The sequence below is a fragment of the Zingiber officinale genome, chromosome 4A, assembly GCF_018446385.1.
Source record: "Zingiber officinale cultivar Zhangliang chromosome 4A, Zo_v1.1, whole genome shotgun sequence".
Taxonomy (NCBI): domain Eukaryota; kingdom Viridiplantae; phylum Streptophyta; class Magnoliopsida; order Zingiberales; family Zingiberaceae; genus Zingiber; species Zingiber officinale.
The window spans coordinates 2,560,048-2,580,617 of record NC_055992.1 but is presented as its reverse complement, the minus strand read 5'-3'; the positions used below and the strand labels follow the sequence as shown (position 1 = coordinate 2,580,617).

Sequence of the window (20,570 nt, the reverse complement as noted above, 5' to 3'; positions counted from 1 at the left end):
TCAATTGTACTTCCGTTCAGTTACGTATTGCTATTACCGAGCAGCATTGACCGAAAGGAGATCTCTAAAAAAACTTATCGAGAGAGCTCGCGCTCAAGAAGACAAACGGAAGGAATCTATTGTATCTTACTTATATCACCTAATGAGAAAGTATTCAAAGCTTTTCAGAAGTGAGTATGCTGATGATACTGACTCTCAGGGATCAACTCCACGCTCTCCTTCCGTACTGGGATTTGAAGAGGTGTCTAGTCCACATCGGAACAGCTACACATTTGATAAGAGCAGTCAGACGTTTGATAGACATCTATCTAAATTACGGTCTTTCAATTTCAAACAAAATGGAAAGTCTGGCAATATACCAATACCTCCTGAAGAATTCATATGCCCCATTTCATTGCAGCTCATGTTTGATCCTGTCATTATTTCATCTGGACAGACCTATGAGCGTATCTGCATTGAGAAATGGTTCAATGATGGTCATAGTACCTGTCCGAAAACTCAGCAGCAGCTATCTCATTTGTGTTTAACGCCAAACTATTGTGTCAAAGGCTTGATTGGAAGTTGGTGTGAGCAGAATGGATTTCCCATTCCTAATGCTCCCCCTGGGTCCTTGGATTTTACCTATTGGAGGTTGTCTCTCTCACAATGTGAAGCTATGGATTCAAGTTCCTTTGTTGGTTCAAATTCTTGTAAATCAAAAAGTATTAGTGTTTCTCCTTATGATGGCAGTAGCATCCCAGAGGAGACCAAGGAGAATGATTCTGAAATTTTAAACAACTATTATCAGGATTGTGGAACAGATGAGTTTGACAAATACCGAAGAATACTAGATGCACTTGGTGAGACTAAAAGTACACAGAAGCAATTTAGAGTGGTGGAGCAGATAAGGTATCTACTGAAGGAAGATGAAGAAGCTAGGATCTTCATGGGTGCTAATGGAGCCGTGGATCCACTCATTCTGTTCCTGAGAACATCCATATACGATGGTGATGAAAAGGCTCAAGAAGCTGCTGCCATGGCCCTTTTCAACCTGGCAGTCAACAGCAATAGGTACTAAAGCCTAAAGCTCATTTGGTTGTTCCTTGATATACTAGTTTGGTATAGTAGTTTTTTTCCTGCTATTCTAGTTATGGCTATTTCCGTTTGCCATTAAGTACCAGTATTTTTCTGGATCTTAGTAGCATGTTCATTGCAATCTCAGATTGCACCTTGGTTGTTGGGCATATCCTCATTATTTGCGGTCGCCTATTTTGGTTATTGGTTTCAAGCACTGATACAGCTCCTTTCATATTAGGAACAAGGAAATGCTCATAGCAGCTGGATTGATACCATTGCTAGAACAAATGATCTCAAATTCTGGAATGTGTGATTGTGTAGCAGCTCTCTACCTCAATCTTTCACGTCTCAGCGAAGCCAAGCCCCTCATTTGCTCAAGCAAAGCTGTTCCATTCCTCATTCAGCTTTTACAAGATGATGGAAACCATGGGAGCACCTGCAAGTATGATGCGCTGTACACACTATATAATCTTTCCACGCATCCACCCAACATCACTATCCTCGTATCGTCGGGCATCATCACGAGTCTTCATCCACTCCTCGGACTGCCTTCTGCATCTGAAGACATTATGTGGGCCGAGAAGGCCCTAGCAGTCTTGATAAATTTAGCATCAAGCCAGGCAGGAAGAAGAGAGATTGTTTCGGATCCAGGTATATTTTCAGCTCTTGCTGGAGTCTTGGACTTCGGTGAGCCCGCAGAACAAGAGCAGGCCTTGTCTTGCCTGTTGATTCTGTGCTGCGATGATGAGAAGTGCAGTCAAATGGTCTTGCAAGAAGGGGTGATACCATCCCTTGTTTCGATATCAGTGAATGGAACTATAAAAGGCAGGGAGAAATCTGAGAAGTTATTGAAGCTCTTCAGAGACCAGCGGCAGCAAGAGCCACCGACCCTGAAGCAGCAACAGCAGCCAATCGACAGCAACGGTGGTCTTCAAGTGACTGTAGAAACCAAGTTCTGTAAATCAAGATCAAAGAAGCTCGGAAGGACACTGAGTTCGATCTGGAAGAAGAAGAATTTCTCCATATATCAATGCTAGAGTCCTTGGTCATCCTCAATCATGTAAATTTCTGTCAGCATTTTCTCTTTCATTTCTCTTCTTTTTCTTTTCAATCAAGGGGAATTGGCATTTTCCCTTTGCCTCCCTGAATAGAAAAGATGTACAGGCCTTATGTTAGTGTGTATCAGTTTTCTCAGCTATCTTCTGCTAGTAGTTCAAAAAAGCTGTAATTTCTACCAGGTGAGAAAATTGATGCTTTTGTTAGGTCCTTTCTCAAGAAATCATGTTTCAAATCACAACCATTTTATGAATACTAATGATTTATACTTTTTGTTTAATCAAGTAAATGTTCTCAGGATCCTCAACTCAGATACTGCCAATGAATCCAAAAGAACAATGGCAGACAACAAGCACATGCCTAGGCAACATGGCTTACATCAATTCATGATATCTTCAGGTAATCCAGACCTTGTTCATTGTATCTAGAATGCTCAAATTGGGTTCCAAGAACTTGGAACCTTATCCAACGAAGTATTAAGGACATGTCCTACAGTATGGCATATCACTGATACAAGATGCATTATTATTATTCAAAATATTATTTGTCAGAGTAGGAAGCAGATAAATCAAGAAGATGTTTAAGAACAAGCCATGTCACACAGTGCAATCGGATGGCATACAACGGTTCCTCAAGGTGAGCTTTGTGCAGATTTAATGGCTCTCATTTGCTGGATTAAATTTCCCCTATCCAATCTCCAATTGTTCATATCCCAAGAGCCAACTTTTTCCTTGTCCTTTTTTGTTTATTTTTTAAAGAACCTCTTTGTTCTAAGAAACAAATAGTAAGCGAAGAAACGCCTATAGTTTTTAAAATCACTAAAATCCCCCACACTTTTGTTTAATTAATGGACTTGAATTCTTTTGTGCTAAATAGAATTCTTTATTTTTTTTTATTTTATAAATTTAAAATTTTATTCTAATTGGACTAATTGGAGATTATGAAACTATTTATTTTTATAAAATTATAGTTTATGTTAAGATTTTTTAATTTTTTTTGCGAATGGAACTAGTAAAACAGTTTATTTCTTTATGTTTTATAAGGGTAATCATCCTTCCGATAAAAAAAACTAGGCTTCTTTTTTATTTTTGGCTAAAAAAATTATAATGACACAGTGGATTGTTTTGCTTGATTCTTTGATATAATTAAAATTTTAAACCTTTGAAATCTAAAGATTTATTTGATAAATTAAAAAGGCAAAGCCAATCTTGAGAATTGAAGATTATAAAGAAAATTCGATATTTTAATAGTACATATGTGAAAATATATTATTATGAATTGGGAATATTGATATTAATAAAAAATGCAATGCATTTATTAAAACAAAGAATTCCTTTGATTTTTTTAAAAAATAAATGGAAATTTAGTCAATCGAGTCAGAAAATTTTAGTATTATCATATTCAACTTTCATAATTTTAAAAGTACGGATCATAATCTTATTATACTCCTCATTTCTTAAATTTTTATTTTACCTATTGAAAATTTTATTGATTTTATTTTACCCTGTTCAATTTAAATATGAAAATATATTGATCCTATCCGAATGCTGAATGAACGGACGCTGGGCACGTGGTGCTTCCGGCTACTGGCGTGGATTTTCGACTGGCGGTACAAAGTTCCGGCGAACCTGCACAGAAGCCGGGCCGGGAACGGATTCTCGGCAGCGACCCTCCGACGCTCAAGTCAGGCGAAGCTCAAGAAAGAAACAGTGGCTTTAAAACTCGTAGACCGCGTACCTCCGACGAAGAATGAAGGCCTTTATATAGGACAGTGAAGAAGTGAGCGTACACATACCGAGGTGTACACGTGTCCCTAGCCCATACTCCAGTAAGGACTTGTCAGTGAGCTTCCCTAACCCATACTGCTACAGTCTTAGCATGTCCTCGATGGGACAACGGAATCCCCTGTCACAAGATTTGGAGCATGACCCACACGTGAAACATACCTACTGTCAGAAAAAGACGTTCCTTGTCCTTTTCCCCTTTGCTCCAAATCTGGCTTCCGGGCGGACATCTCCCTCAACATCCGGCCGGACATATGCGAAGGTTTACTTGGGGAGATCCTCCATCGTGTGCTTTATGGGGACTGTTAGCAGTGTTACCTTATGGCTTTGGCCGAGCGTGAGGTCCGCTCGGCCCACGACCTTCTGGCGTCGGAACCACGATTTCGACGGTGCAACCGTCAGCCGTATATCGTCCGGTCGGCAGGCCGATCGGACCCATCCCTCCGGGCGTTCGATTCCATTGGCCGGCCGAACGTCCGGTCGGACCCTGCCCTCTCCGGCCGTCCGGTCGGACCCGACCCTCTCCGGATGGATGTCTGTCACTGTGACTTCCACGCGGCGTTGACTTCACAGGGCAGGGCCCCCTACTCTTACTATCGGATCACATATATTAAGAAAATTTATAAGAATATATTAATTTTAATTTAAAATAATTAAAAAAATTAGATCCATCCGTCAATTTTGAAAGAAATTCGTTGATGAATCTATATCATTTAAAAGTTTAATATTTTATGAACCAAGAGAATTTCAGAAATTTATTGGTGATGTTAATTAATAAATATCATTGTCTTAAATTTTATAATAAATTATGATAAATTTTATTAAGTCTCTTAGTGGAATTCATATTTGAAGATATGGATAAATTTGAAGAGTATATTAAGAGTTTTCTAAATTCATCAATTAATTTTATTCAAAATTGATTGATGAATGTAAACTTAAAATCAATCTAATATACTTCTACAAGTCTTTTGAATCATTGAAGCTCTTGTCCCCCGAGAGTTATAGTGCTACGATTCATTCTCAAATTATAATGTATTTGTTGAAATTTTTTTTAAATAAGATGTACAATCAAAAAATACTGAGTTCTTGGACTACTTATTATGTGTAGTTTTTGATTTATTCTAATGGTTAGTAAAATTTTTTATAAGATTAAATCAATCATTCGTATAATTAGTTAATAAGCCTAACTCTGAATTGGACCTTAGAAATTAAGAATAATGAATTCTTACTTGAATAAAAAAAATAAATATAGAACGTAGGAAGGGGTATAACTGGAATATGACATGTGCTTTTCAAATTACGATGAATAATATTAAAACTTCCTCCAGCAGTAAAATGCGGAAAAATAAATGACGATAGAATCGTCTGTTTTACATATAACAAAACTTAGGGGGATGTATATGCAAAAAAGTCTACAAGAAAAAACAAGGGCTAAAAAGGAAACTACTTCCTGATGTCCATCGTCCTTTTCTACTAAAAAAGAAAGAAAGAAAAACCCAAATGCTAGATAACGGCGGCAGCACTGCACTGCACTGCAGCAGCGGGCGAATTCCTCCGGCGGCTGAGGCGAACGCGGATGCCCTTGATCTCTCTTCCTTCCTTTGATTCTTTCCGGATCCGTTTACCTCGGTAATGGCTCCTCTCTATCTTTCTAGGGCCACCTCGAGCCATTGTTAATGACTCCCGAAACGAAGGGCTGAAGTCAGAGCCTTTACTTTCCAGAGTCTTGCTAGAATGAAAAAAGATTCCACTTTGTGTCCTTTGGAAGTTTTCCGTGGCCGATCCATTTGCAGTTGATTAAAACAAGTTTTTTTTTTTTTCCTTTGGTCGACTCTGTTTTTCTATCGATGAGATGTAATTTCTTCAGGACTAATTTCCATTTTTTTCTGAGCCAACGAAAATAAAAAGAAAGCAATGAACTTTTGTAATTCATTGATACTCGATATGATCGGGCTGGAGCTGTCTGATCCTTTGTAGTTGATTAAAAATGGATTAGAAAAAATAATCCATTTCTTCTGAGCTGACGTTTTTTATAATTTATTGGCATTTAATATTATCAGATTATAGTAGAATGAGTTAGCCATTGAGAAGAGGATAGTGCACAAAGATAATTAGAATAAGGTATCTTTAAGGACACAATGTTTTATTCAACATGATATAGAGAAGTCAAGCCCATTTTTGTACTTGGAGTGCTTGGAGACAATTGGAGGAGATAACATTTATGAGTTGTCTGCCACCGTCCCTCCTGTCATATATCAAGACTTGCTGTCTCAATGGATGAGCCTTGCACTTCTTAATGATGATGCCTAGGTAAGTCACCTGAAGGAAATTATCGATTAGTGGCCCGAGTTGGTAAATTTGAGTTGGAGTTGCTAAGCAGGCATGCTAGGTGGGTGGTGAGCCATCCTTGGGGGAATCAGTTGATCTTGTGATAGTTGGCAGTGCTCTTCTTAGTTAGGCTTGAAGCTTCAAGTGATATTTATCCACTTATCAGTCAACAATAGGTGGGTTTGCTACTAGGTGCACCTTTTGGAGGATGCACACAAAATCTATGCAAATTAACATTCTTATTAGGCACCGTGAGAAAGTGCCAGTCAGTTTGTAACTGATTCTCATGTAAGTATGGCTTACAATATTTGCAACCAATAATAAGACCCTACTTAAATATCTTTTACAAAGAGAAAACCCAGAAATGACATGGCACAAACTGATTATAGTAAATAGGTGACTCAACTCATTTAAAATTAATAATTTTAAAATTGTAGTAATCTTTAATCTCTTATGTTATAGAAAACATTTTTTTTAGAAAGATTAATTAATTGTTTATAATGTAAAATTATTTCTTTAAAAGCTTAATTATTTTTTATATTATTAGTGTACGTGATTTTATATTGAAATGAATGACATATTTATGACACAATTCATAGGACACAACACAATTTAAGAAATTGAACAGATGTAGTGGAGCTATTTTTACTTTCTTCATAGATACATTTTTTTTGTCTATGGATGATTGATATGATGAAGCTTTACTTCTTAAGTTATTGATTTGGTTTTTTTTACTTCAAGCGTTAGTCATTTTGTTGTTTGAATTGAAATTTTTCTGCGCATAATGTAATTTATTTTCCATCTCGTTTTTTCTCATGAGCCATAACTCATGTTTATCCAGTATCTGCCCTCTGTGGTTCGGAAGGCATTCATGCTCAATGTCAGCTGGGATTTCAGCTAGCTGGATCAACACTAGTTTAGATGGTCGAAGAGGACCTGATTATTCACTTTTCAGGTGTGCTATTTGCTTTTAAAAGAAATTACTATATTAAATAGTACAATACTTAAGATTAATGCAGGATTGAACCCTTGATCTTTGTCATAGACATCTGGGTGCTGAACCACCTGAGTTAGCAAGCTATAACTTCTGTTGTTTTCTATCACTATCTCGTAATAGATTTATTGTATACAAAAATGTAATAGTAAAAGAAACATCACGGCTGTTAAGATTTATTGTTGCAATACAACCACAGTAGAAAATAAAATGCATCTGATTGTTTAGGTTTCCTTTGCCTAGTTGAGGTTTCTTCCTTCCTCTAAATAGAATTGGCAAGAACTGTCTATTATGTTGAGAATTATTGTGCTCTCTTATTGTTGCTGGGACATCTTGCCTTAACGAGACTGCCCATTTAAAATTTTCTTTAGAAATGTATTTGTCTTTCTCTTTGACCAAATGACTGACCATGTTAAGAACTTTGAATCTAAGGATAGTTTACATGGTCACTAAGTAATAGCATATTTTTATATTGTGGAATTTTCAAAAAGTCTTGCAGGTCCAATGTAATGCCTCTTTAGTTAAAATGTTGTCAATTGCACCGCAGGATTGAAATAAAATAACAAAGTATGAAGAAAAGAAATTAAAGAAGTATAATTGAACCCATTATTTGTACATATCTGATGTCAGTCATAGGTCCAAACAGTTGACAATCTAATAAATATGTAACAATTTCAAAAGATGGAATCATTTTTCTTCCATGACATGTGAGCACTTTGGAAACAATTTTTTTGTGAGCGAGAGGACATGTAACGTCTTTTCCAGTATTATAACTTAGAATAACCCTACATAATGTAGGTCCCTTTGGAGGTCGGCAAGAGGGGAGGGGTGAATTGCCCTACAAGATAAAACCAAAAACCCTTCTCGGATATTCAACTAACTTAAAAGAACTTGTAATTAAAAAGGCGGAGACTAATTAAAACAGAAAATAGACACAGAGGAATTACTTGGTTTGCAATCAGAGGATTGCTAATCCAAGGCAAAGAAGGCGCACTAATTGATTCTCCTCTGGGCGGAGTAGCCTCTTACAGCGTTGAAAGCACAGAAAAAAATAACACAAATGAAAGCACTGGATTACAAGTAGTTGTTTTTGAATGTACAGATCAGTACTATATTTATAGTACTGGTCCGAGCGCCTGGAAGGGGTTCCGGGCGCCCCCGGGGGGATAAATTTTATCCCCCAACGGTCAGCTCGCGATCAGCTTCGATCTGGTCAAATATGAACCCCCGGGCGCCCGGAATGGTTCCGGGCGCCCGGAGGTCCGAGCGCCTGGAATTGATCCGGGCGCCCGGACCTGTCAAGTCAACAAAGTTGACTCTGGTCCAGGCTCTCTGCTCCGGTTCAGCTCGTCTTGGTCCAGGTCTGTTCGCTCCGGCTCCGCTAGCTTGGGTGATCTCGGCCTTCCAAAATATGGCTCACCCAAACCCATGTTCCGGCCTTCTCCTCGAGCAGCCTTCCTTCCCGGTTTCTCGTCCCTCGAGCGCCGCGCACGCTCTTCTCGTCCACCGGTGTACTCTTCCGCGGTCATCTCGTCCCTCAGACACACCGAGCCCGTCGGCTCTCTCCCGTGCCGTCCTTCTCGCTAGCCGCATCTTCCGCTCGACTTCCTGTGTTCCTAAGCTCCTGCACACTTAGACACAAGGGTTAAACAAACGCAGGACCTAACTTAGTTTGTTTGATCACATCAAAACACCTTGGGGTTCCAACAATCTCCCCCTTTTTGATGTGAGCAACCCAAGTTAAGTTAGGGTAACCATATGCAATAAAAACAATTTATATTAAAATAAGTCCAAACATTTTTCAATTGAAAAATTATAGTACCTCCCCTTAGACTTAACATACTTCTCCCCCTTTGATCACATGGGGTTATAAACAAGTCTAAGGTAAATTCAAACAAGAACTTTTAAGTGTAAAATATTTAGTAAAGACACTTTTCAGAATTTTTCGTTTGAAAAAAAATTTTAAGTTTTGAAACTTAGCTCAACATTCAAAAAAATTTCTAATTTAAAAAATTCGAGTTAATATTCATAAGAAACAATTCTAAGTCAATTTTCATAAAAATTTCTAAGATAAAAAAATTTCTAGGTTAAAAAATTTAAATTTTTATTTTTCTAACATAAATTGAATAACTCTTTTAAAGCATTAAGTAATTTAAATTAATGCTTTTTCAGTTAGTCAATTAAACTTTTCATTTCGATAGTTGGCTTCCAGGTCGTGGCGAGGCACTAGGCCTTCTTGGTTATTGGAGCAACAACCACTTCCTTAGACAAAGCCTTATAAAGAAATTAGTTGTTTAATTTCCTTGCTGAAAATGCTAAGTCTGACTTTAATTTTAAGTTAAACAGGTTTTTGGAATCCAGTAAAGGTTCCTACCTACAGGATTAACCAAGTATTTCCTAGGTATATAGATTTTTAATATATTTCTAATTTGACTTTGATGAAATCTATATACCAATTTAAATTTCTAAAAGTAGGAATATTTGAACCATTAGATTTTTTCAATCTTTCTATTTCTTCTTTTAGTTTTTCATTTTCAATTTTCAATTTTTCAAAATCCTCTATAAGACATGATTTTGCCAAAATTCTCTTTGTTTCTAAAATTTCATTTTCTAATTTGGCATTTTTATTTTCTAATTTATACATGGATTTAGTCATAGCTTTGATACCAGAGTAAAGCTGATCAGGGGGTAAGAGGCATACCTCACTTACCATGTCGGACTTGAAGCCTGAATCTCCCCCTGCTTCACTGCTTTCATCCGAGGTCGCTCCCCCTTCATCGATGCTAGGTTCTGATATACTTTGTCTATCGTAGCTTGCCATTAGTGCTATTCCGGCATATTCTTGAGCTTCTGATTCGGATGAAGAAGTGTCGTCCCAAGTTGCTTTTAGGTTGTGTTTCTTGGGAGACTTCCTTTTGGCCTTTTTGAGTTCTGGGCAGTCTTCTCTTAGGTGTCCCTCCTTCTGACACTGGTAGCACCGCACCTTTCTTCCACCTTTTTGATTCCTTTTATTCTGCATTTTAAATTTATTAGATCTAAAAAACTTTTTAAAATTTCTTACCATGTATGCTTCTTGATCGTCTTCGGAGTCGACTCGAGTTCATCCTTCAGGGTTGCGTTCAGCGCCATAGTCTGGGTTGTATCCTTTGTCGTTCCTGCGTACACCGGTTTCATGCAATTCAAGAGAGTAAACAACTCTTCAAGTGCTTACCTCGGGTCTTTTGAGATGTAGTAGGCGTCGACGATTGATGTCCATTCGGAGTTCTTGGAAACGCGTTGGGCGCGTAGCGTATAGTGTCCCGGTTTGTTACCGTTTCACCGAGGGTTCTCGAGACCAATAACTAGTTCTTTTACCTTCGTGTAAACCCGACTACTTTCTCACCTTTCTCAGACGGATGTTCTTTGTTTTGGAGGATGTCCCTTCTAGCGAGCTTTGCTTGGACGTGCCTTCGTGGAGTTCCAAGAACTTCTCCCAAAGTTCTTTAGCGGATAAATAGTTTCCGATGCGGTTGACCTCTTGAGGCGGTAACACGCTTAGTGATGGCATTTGTTTGCTACCGACTCATTCTGCTCCTTCTTTGTCCAATCGTTCTCTTCTTTTTCTTTTCCATCTTTATCTATTGGAGCTACAAAACCATATTTCATAATAAACCGAATTTCAAAATCTGTTTTTAGGAATACCTCCATACGACGCTTCCAGTCTGCGAAGTTCCCCTCGAATTTTGGTGGGACGATGCTTGGTCTGGCCATCTTGTTGCTTCGATCGGCGGTTAGTCCTCCTGAAGCGCCTCGCTCTGATACCACTTGTTGGTCCCTTTGGAGGCCGGCAAGAGGGGAGGGGTGAATTGCCCTACAAAATAAAACAAAAAACCCTTCTCGGATATTCAACTAACTTAAAAGAACTTGTAATTAAAAAGGCAGAGACTAATTAAAACAGAAAATAGACACAGAGGAATTACTTGGTTTGCAATCAGAGGATTGCTAATCCAAGGCAAAGAAGGCGCACTAATTGATTCTCCTCTGGGCGGAGTAGCCTCTTACAGCGTTGAAAGCACAGGAAGAAATAACACAAATGAAAACACTGGATTACAAGTAGTTGTTCTTGAATGTACAGATCAGTACTATATTTATAGTACTGGTCCGGGCGCCTGGAAGGGGTTCCGGGCGCCCCCGGGGGGATAAATTTTATCCCCCAATGGTCAGCTCGCGATCAGCTTCGATCTGGTCAAATATGAACCCCCGGACGCCCGGAGGTCCGGGCGCCCCGGAATTGATCCGGGCGCCCGGACCTGTCAAGTCAACAAAGTTGACTCTGGTCTAGGCTCTCTGCTCCGGTTCAGCTCGTCTCAGTTCGGCTTGTCTTGGTCCGGGTCTGTTCGCTCCGGCTCCACTAGCTTGGGTGATATCGGCCTTCCGGAATAGGGCTCACCCGAACCCATGTTCCGGCCTTCTCCTCGAGCAGCCTTCCTTCCCGGTTTCTCGTCCCTCGAGCGCCGCGCAGCTCTTCTCGTCCACCGGTGTACTCTTCCGCGGACACCTCGTCCCTCGGACGCACCGAGCCCGTCGGCTCTCTCCCCGTACCGTCCTTCTCGCTAGCCGCGTCTTCCGCTCGACTTCCTGTGTTCCTAAGCTCCTGCATACTTAGACACAAGGGTTAAACAAACGCAGGACCTAACTTAGCTTGTTTGATCACATCAAAACACCTTGGGGTTCCAACACATAACTCGTGAATATCTTCTATGAGCAGAGAGAGCTTCATCAAGCTCTGCTACTACTTAGTACAACTTTGTGAGCATCATGTTGACTCAATATACAGACCAGCTCTGCTACTACTCGGTACAACTCTGTGAGCATCATCTTGACTCACTATACAGACCAGTTCTGCTACTACTCTGTGAACATCATCTTGATTCACTATACAGGGTACAACTCTGTAAGCATCATGTCGACTCACTATACAGGCTGGTTCTGCTACTAATTAGTACAACTTTGTGGACATTGTGTCAACTCACTATATAGACTGGACAGCTTGCAATGTAGCTCTATGAGTGTTTCTTTAGCTCACGAATAGCTTTGGGAGGACTGCATGAGCATGGGAGTTCGCCTTTTTTTTTTTTTTTCCTTCGTCTTCTTCCTCCCTCCACCTCCAATTTGCCACTGGTACCATGTGCCGGTAATCCAATATGGTACCTAAATCGTCTTACTCTGACTGATCACCTAAACTCAGGTTTGGAAAGAGATTTTAAAACCTAGAATTACAATGAACTCTTGTTGTAAATATTATGCATTTTTTCATGATAATCCAGTTTACTTTATTCTATCTTATATGTGTTTTTAGTTTTGAACTTGATAGTTTCTTCTTCAACTGATTCAATCAGATCAAATAAAAATTTTAAAAATAAAAGTTTAGCAAGTTTGCTTAACTAATGTGGCTTGAGTTCAAAGATTTTCTTTAGGTTCTCTGGATTTGGCTGTTCTTAACTTATGCTGGGCATAATTGAGGATATCTGTTCTTGGTCTAACCAGATAGTATATTTGTAGCAATTATTATGCCCCCTTTAGGCTCTTCAACTAGTCTCTTCTGTTAACTTAGATTGAATTTTGAGATTCTTTCTAAGTAATCATTTTCATCATTGGGTAATTTAGATGTCTGTAAGCATTGATAAACTATTCTACAAGATATTCTCGAGCTACAGCTTCCTTTTGATCTAAGATTTAGGTTCATTTATATTTGCTCGTTATTTTGTTCAAAAAAGTTTGTGCTGTGCTGGCATGGAGTTCTTCCACATATTCATGTTAATTCACCAAAAAAATATTAAATAATTTATTATTTTTTAATCTTAGATGCAGGAGGACCTACTTCACATCCATGCAATCTTATTGGTTGCACACGACAAATGAATTATCTGTTTCAAGAGTCCAGGTTGCTGCAGATTTCTCGGACTCGGTACCTGATTCATCTGAGCATAACAGAAATTATGGTTACCACCCACTTGAAGAATTGAAAGAACGTAAGAAGAACAAAAACAAGAACATGAAGCTTTCAGATGCCGAAATAGCTAGGACAGTAGTTGAGGTACTCTGTAGTTTTTGGATGTGGAAATTTCCACATTGTGGATGTGCTACGTTTTGTTTTTTTACCCAAACATGTGCATTTCTTATGGTGAATGCATGGTAGGCAGAATGTTCTGAATTACCATAGTATCATATTGTTTGTTCCGATTCTTCTTCTTTTGGCACATTAGCACATTTAAAAAGATGTTTAACACTGGAAAGTGCAATTGTAAAGTTTATTTTTGTGTGAATGCTTTAGATGTGCTGATCTGACTACTCGATTGGAGAAAGTTCATGATTTCCAAGGTCTAAGGATTTCTGTTTTTTTAGGCTAATAACAAGGCTTTGCTAATATTTCCTGGAGGGGTACATAATGAACCGCATCGCCATGTTTCATGGGCAGAATTTCATTATGTCATTGATGACTATGGAGGTTGGATTCTTGATTAACATCCTTCCTAGCTGGCACACAATTTTTTTTGACATCTTTCTTCTATTTGTTCCAGATATATTTTTTGAGTTATTTGATGATGAAAATATTTTGCAAGATCGCAGTGCAAGCAGCCCAGTGGTAAGCAATTTTTCTGGCACTAATAGATCACTGTTTTGTAATTTGTATTTGGAAAGGGCATGCTACAATTTACCCAGTTGAATTATGTTTGCAGATAGTTCTGATAGGCTATGATTCCCTTATATATGGAGCAAACAATGCACTTTTTGACACCTTTGAAATGGATGAAGAAGATGGTATTGAGTTGCCCGAGTTCAAGGAGGTTTATGCAGTCAAAATACCTGCCTGCAATCTCACTGACTAATATTTTGTTGCTAAATCTGAATAATTAAAACTATTTCAGTCTCATTTCTCGGCATCTATTACAGGTTGACGATACAGAAATAACTGATACTCTTATAAGTTGGGGCATGCCAGATACTTTGCGTTACACACATCCTCTATTTTTTGCGAAATGTATAACCAAGGTAAAAAATGGATGCCTAATTCATAAGTGGAATTTATTTTTCCAACCTTGCAAACCTGATTCTCGACCCTTTACTCACTCAGACATGCCTTTTCATGTTGGTTTGTGTACTTATTTATGGATCATTGGAGCATTGTTAACATATCTCTGACAGAAGTACTCAATAAACAAATCACATAGGTAACATTGTGCCATGTGTTACTTTTTCTCCCCTCTATTTGTAACAGAGCAATTCATTTTGTCATAGATGTGCTGAAAATGCTTAATCTGTAGATATTTGAAATGAAGTGAACTTCCAATGGGTTCACCAATAGGTTCATTCAAGAAGTTCCTTGAGTCATAGTATCTGTAGTTATCAAGTTTATTTAATTATGTGCTGATATGCTCTGTGAACAAATTGTAATACTGTGATTGCATGTGTTCCAATGGTTTCCTTGGCAAGATTAAGTAGATTAGTTGATGCGATCAAATTCTTAGTATAATCTTAGAAAACCTTAGTAACTTGATTCTTTCAAGGAGTAGATTTATCACATTGCTTACATTGAGAATTTTGTTGATGAATGTCATCAAGGGTAAACTCAATAAATTTTTTTATATGGTTATCTATAGGTTGTCCAGACAAAATTTGAGAAGGTGGACTTTCCATCAAATGGGCTTCAACTTCTTGGCTGTCTAAGACCTGCTTTTATAGATGAAGAATCTTATTTGAGGAGGTTGTTTTACCATGATGAGGACAACTATATTTCAGATTGGAGAGGTAATTCATACAAAGTTTTGGTTGGTGGTGAATTCAATATTCCGATAAAAAAATATGGTTGTTATTTTCTTGTATTATTCCTAATATAGTTTAGTTTTGATGTTATGGTAAAAAATATAGTGAGCACAACATCAGTGTAATATTCCAAAAAGCCTTTCTTTCAACTATCTACTAGCTGTATGAACTGATCTGCTATATATATATGTAGATGTGGGTTTGCTGAATTTTAACTCAAAACATGTCGGCAGAACAATAAGCTCAACATTTTACAAGCTGGAGATCATGACAATGGATTTAAGTTCTGTATATGGTGATCAGGCAAGTTATCCTTTCTATGTCAAGTGGGATGAAAAGAAAATGATATTGGTGCTATTGTTAAAAGACACCTATTGCTTAGTTTTCGTTTAAAAGATACCTGGTGCCAATTAAAAAAAAATAAAAAATGTAGGACTAAACATGACTCTAAAACTCACATTCAATGGGAGAGTAAACCTACTACATAACTCTACAGCCCCTTAAATTGGAGGATAGAAATTATTTGTGTCCGATTTGTTACATAAACTAGAATTACAAGAACATAAACTGACTAAGAAATGATATATATAAAAAAAATAAAACAATGTAGTTCAGATCAATGTGTTGATTGATCCACACATTTATAGACAGGATGAGGTGAGGTCTGAATGATGCCAACAGCAAACAAGAGAGGCTCAACAACTGCTTGATAATTGGCACAGTGGAAGTTGCTCAGCTGAAAATGCAATCAGGAAACTCCACAGTTGAAGATGTAAGTAGGAAAGAAAACTGCAAGGAGGTTGTTTGCTAAGCAGATGAAATGCATAGAGAAGAAAGATGAGGAGGTTTCAGAAAGACTCCCAAGAGTTAAAAGACTAAAGAAGTTTCACAGTGCCTGGAAAGTTGTGAGCTCTGGATGAATAAATGGAGGATTGGGATTTATATCAAATGAAGAAGCTGGCAGTGGGAAGCTAGGATATCTTTTGCCTATCAAGGAGAATGGGCTCGAAAGGCTTAAGGCTAGATTAATATGGGAGGACCGGAAACTGTCAGTTCAAAGGATGGAGGATGATAGGATCCTGTTAAAGCAGCAACAGAAGAAAACAATGAGGAAGATGAGCATGAGGAAGGCATCCACGGTGTTATGCTGTAGTGGGTGATTACTTGAAATCTTACAGGAGATGACCACATGGGTGAAGGAATGCAAGATAGGGAATTCAACCTTATCTCCTTTCCAGAAAGGGTTGGGGAATTTAAGATATTGCAAATTCTACCCCTCGTATGGAGCTTTACTTGATGTTGATCCTGGCCCTTTTGATGGGCGGAAACTTCATCTTTAATCACCTTCAAAGGATTAGAGGACATGGTAAAATTCAACCCTCCACTTTGAAGCGAATAATTCAAGATTGACAATTCAATTGTGGTGACCTTTGTCAAATTCAGCCCTCGAAATCAGGTTTTATTATATATGTGGGAACTAGAATTTTGGCAGGTGCAACACTTGTCATTAATTACATTTGAGTACTATAAATCTTTGATTAGGGCAAAAACTAGTGCCAAACATGTCGAATATTTATAATGGGAAAATTTTCTTTATGATTTCCGTTAAATGAAAAATAATAAAAAAAAGGTCACATTTGTGTTTGGATAAGGTATAAAAAAAGGTCACACTGAATGTAGAAAAAGTGATCTCTACATATTCTAAAAAATTAAAAATGAAATATCTTCAGTCAGTTGGATTTTACTTGTGGATGATTTACAAATAAAGAGGTAGCAATAATTATTAAAATTTAAGTTAGATGCATGAATTGGCCCTATTACATAGTATATATAGGACTGCTTAAATCCTAAAAACATTTGCTGTGGGGCTGAACCCACTCTACATAATTCCTAATAACTCTAATAATTCTAACACTGATTTATCATCTATGATCACTTATAAGTTTGGTAGATGAGCTATTTTTTCTTGGATTTGTCAAAACCTATCTTTACAACAATTATCTTTGCAAGTCCATGGTCCATATTCTTAAACAACACAGCTGTTCAATCCTCGCAGTCAACAATTAATCTGCAAGATTTTCAAGATGCAGAACCTGATCTGCTTGCAAATTCTGCATCAGCAATTATGGAACGCATTAGCGAATATGGAGCACAGAGCAGTGTTGCTCTGAAAGCTCTCTGTCGCAGGAGGAAAGGGCTTAATGTTGAGGTGACTCCTTTTTTGTATGAAAGACATATCCTTTGACTTTGGCAGATTGAATTTGTAGCTGTTGGCTTCTTTTTTTGGCATTGTTTTTTTTTTTGCGGGTGATATAAGTCTGTTAGATTGCTGTCCTTTAACTAGTAAAATGGTTGCTGAGTGAGGATAGGTCTCAAGTTACATAGAGTATATGATGTTCAACGATAATTTTATCTTGGGAGTTCTCTTTCATACTATCGATAACATGACTCCATTTATATTTACAAGGTCATCCTGACATACTATAAAGATGGAGTTTGAATCGTTTTTATGTTAAAGTTTGTTCACTATTTTGAGTATCATGTTCTGGATGAACCTGAATCTCTCTTGATTAACCTTTTGTTAATTTCCAGGTAGCAAATCTCATCGGCATAGATAGTCTTGGCATAGATGTAAGAGTATACTGTGGGATGGAAGCTCACACTCTTCGTTTTCCATTTAGTGCTAGAGTAAGCATTTTCATAGTGGGGACCTATTTATTTGTCGTAACATTGTTTTTCCATGTATGTTTCTTCAAGTTGAGTTAATATTTACTAATTGCATTAGCCATATGATCTCTTCATTTTCTTTACTACTTTATATTATATCCTGAATGCCCCTCCTTTGTGCTTGTATTATTGAATTTGTGCATATTGCAATCAATGTGATGATGTTTTCACGGAGCGTTTATTTCATGTCAAAGATAGTCTGCATAGATTTATACAATTATGCAGTCTTGTAGCATTCTTTAGTGATGATATTCAATCATCTAAATGGATATGGATAGTGATTCTTTTGATCCAGTATTGGTAAAACGCAAGAGGATCCATGTTAATGGGCAACTACAATCTCCTCTAATGTTGGTTTGCTTTGAGTTGGAAAAATGCCAAACTGATTCATGTACAAAGAGTCTCCATTCGTAGACTTTTAGAATCCCTACTCTAAGCCGATTCGATTCCCAACTATAGCGTATTTGCATGGATTTTTTTTAACCGGTGGCCGGTGGAAAACTTCGGTGGGGCACCCCAAGCTCGTAATTAATCATTTTTTTTTAGAATCCCTACTCCATCCCAATTTCACTCAACATGCTCGGTTAGTTAGTTTTATATATTCTGCTTAACTACTTTATATTTTTAATTGTCTGTATCAATCTATAATTGATCAATTTATCAACACAGGTGATTTCTGAAAGTGGAGCAGAAAAGAAGATAAAAAAAATGCTTTTCCCACAGTATCACAGGAAAAACCTAAGAACTGCGACAGATGAGTTCCCAGACTTGTAAAATTGTCTTCTCTTTTCATGATCAGTGGTTTCATCTTGAACAAATTAAATCTTTTTTTTATGAGAAATAATTTCAGAAATATTAAGTTTGCATCCAAGAGCAGCCATTGCTTGGCCATCCTTTGCAATAAGGAGCAGTGTTTCATGTGTTGCTTTGAAGCTGAATTTCGAAATGAAAGCATATGAAGAGAATTGATGAGTGTAGAACAAGAATGTGGCTACTGAAATTGTCAAATCAGTTACCAATTTAGCATTTGCAGGAGTCTGTAATCCTAACTGGGTAGGACTCCCGGCTTGTTCTTATATATGGAACAGATGCTCTGTTCTTATATATGGCTACTGAGTGAGGTAGCAACTTTCATCATGTCGTCTGTGTCTAAGCCTTTTGTTTTAATTTATTTTTTCCCCAATAATTTGATGAGCTCAAAGAGTTCACATGGAAATTAACTGCAGCTCATTGAGAAGATTGACTGATTGAGAACTAGCTCAAACTCATTTGGTTGATAATGCTGTAATGGAATGGATTGTCTCATTCTTGTTTCTTTCTCAATAAAAGAAACTCTAGATAAAAAAGATATTATGAATATTAAAGGGTACTTCTGGATGTGTTTACTCTGTGTTGGCTATATATACTTCCTACCATTAGGCAATGATATGTATTATAATTTATGTTATATCTTAAACCAGGTGACAAGCTTGTGGAACCAGTCTTGTCCCTCTTTAGATCTCACTTATTCTTATTCTTTGTGATTTCTCGCGTCTTCAATGTGCGGGTGATTGTTGCGTCGAGAAGGATAGCATCATGTGTTGTTAGACTACAAATCTTTGAGAATGCAATGTTAATGATCATCCTTGCTAATAACTACACTTTCTTCCTCTTTTTAGTCTAACCTTAGCCAAGTTCATTCAATGGACATATGAGGCAAAGAGTATAGAAAAATAAGCAAAAGTCTATTTGAAGAACAAGAACATCATTGTCATACCTTGTACAATGAACTTTCTCATTTCATGAGGTCATCTCCATCTATAGAATTAGATAAGCCTCTACAGAAAAATCAGACACTTCATTCTTTAAACTGATAAACACAAATCAGGCACTTCATTCTTTAAACTGATAAACACAAGAGTCTTCAACCAGCATTATCGAGCTTAACTATATTATATTATTCGTATTAGAAGCATTTAGTGCTCTTCTTCTATTGATCTGAATCTGGTGGATATATTGTGATCTAGTGGTAAGGTGGGGACCTCCCGGTAGTAGGTCAAAGTGGTCAACGTCCTAGGCAGGCATTCGAGCGGGCGAACTACCTACCCGATCAGCAGGAAGAGCAGTCGGTCCAACACTTCAATAGCTTGGTCAGGCGAGCTTCCGACGCTCATAAAGCTCAAAGCAGGGAGAGATGATGACCGAGTGGCCATCCCGCTCGGCTAGGCAGTGGACGCAGTCTCAATCCGGCAGGCGGGACTCCCTCGCCTGACGGGGTGGAGCCGGCAGCAGTTCATCGGCCGAGCGGACACTCGGCCCGACTGTTGCATCGCTCGGACGGCAGATTGGCCGAGCGGCTCTCTCGCTCGGCACAATAACAGACAAAGGGAGCAATTGACGATATCTTCCTAGGGATCAGTGTCATCGACAGGCGACATAGTCGACGACGTGGTCAGACAGAGAATCGTACGGTGGAAGCTTCCACTGTCACGTCAAGAATATGCTCGGGCTCTTAAGGTATGGCGCCAGACACGCTTTTCTAACACGGCCTTTCTAGATATGCTTTGGGAAGCGTGCACATCTTGGGAAGCATGCACGCGTCTCCTGGAGCTCTATATAAGAAACCCCAAAGCTTCATTGGAGGTATGTTTTTACTATTGTAGCTAGAGTCACGCCACTGCTCCTTTCTTCTCTACTTCATTTGCTTGTCGCCGGTGATTGACTTGAGCATCGGAAGGTCATCGCTGGGAAACCTCTCCCTGGCTCGACACTAACGACTCTATGGGTGCAGGCTTAGCTCGCCGGACGTTCACGCCATCTTCAGTCGACATCCAGCCAATGTG

At 38.2% G+C, this 20,570-nt stretch overlaps 2 protein-coding genes across 2 annotated transcripts in view; both read left to right on the top strand.

Annotated features, from left to right (window-relative positions):
- Positions 1–2,353, top strand: part of LOC121969105 (U-box domain-containing protein 45-like) — a 2,575-nt gene extending 222 nt beyond the window's left edge. Inside the window, exons 2-3 of the mRNA XM_042519029.1 lie at positions 21–1,050; positions 1,295–2,353. Coding sequence (XP_042374963.1) covers positions 21–1,050; positions 1,295–2,093 — 1,829 coding nt within the window. The 3' untranslated portion in view covers positions 2,094–2,353. The remainder of the gene's footprint in view (positions 1–20; positions 1,051–1,294) is intronic.
- A 3,013-nt stretch (positions 2,354–5,366) lies between these two features.
- LOC121969247 (uncharacterized protein At3g49140-like) lies at positions 5,367–19,053 on the top strand. The gene is made up of 12 exons (XM_042519231.1): positions 5,367–5,525; positions 7,066–7,179; positions 13,063–13,294; positions 13,603–13,705; positions 13,779–13,843; positions 13,938–14,045; positions 14,152–14,250; positions 14,859–15,006; positions 15,215–15,324; positions 17,078–17,230; positions 17,614–17,709; positions 18,418–19,053. The coding sequence occupies exons 1-12, from the start codon at positions 5,473–5,475 to the stop codon at positions 18,520–18,522; spliced, it is 1,386 nt and encodes a 461-aa protein (XP_042375165.1). The 5' UTR covers positions 5,367–5,472; the 3' UTR covers positions 18,523–19,053.
- The last annotated feature ends 1,517 nt before the right edge of the window (positions 19,054–20,570 follow it).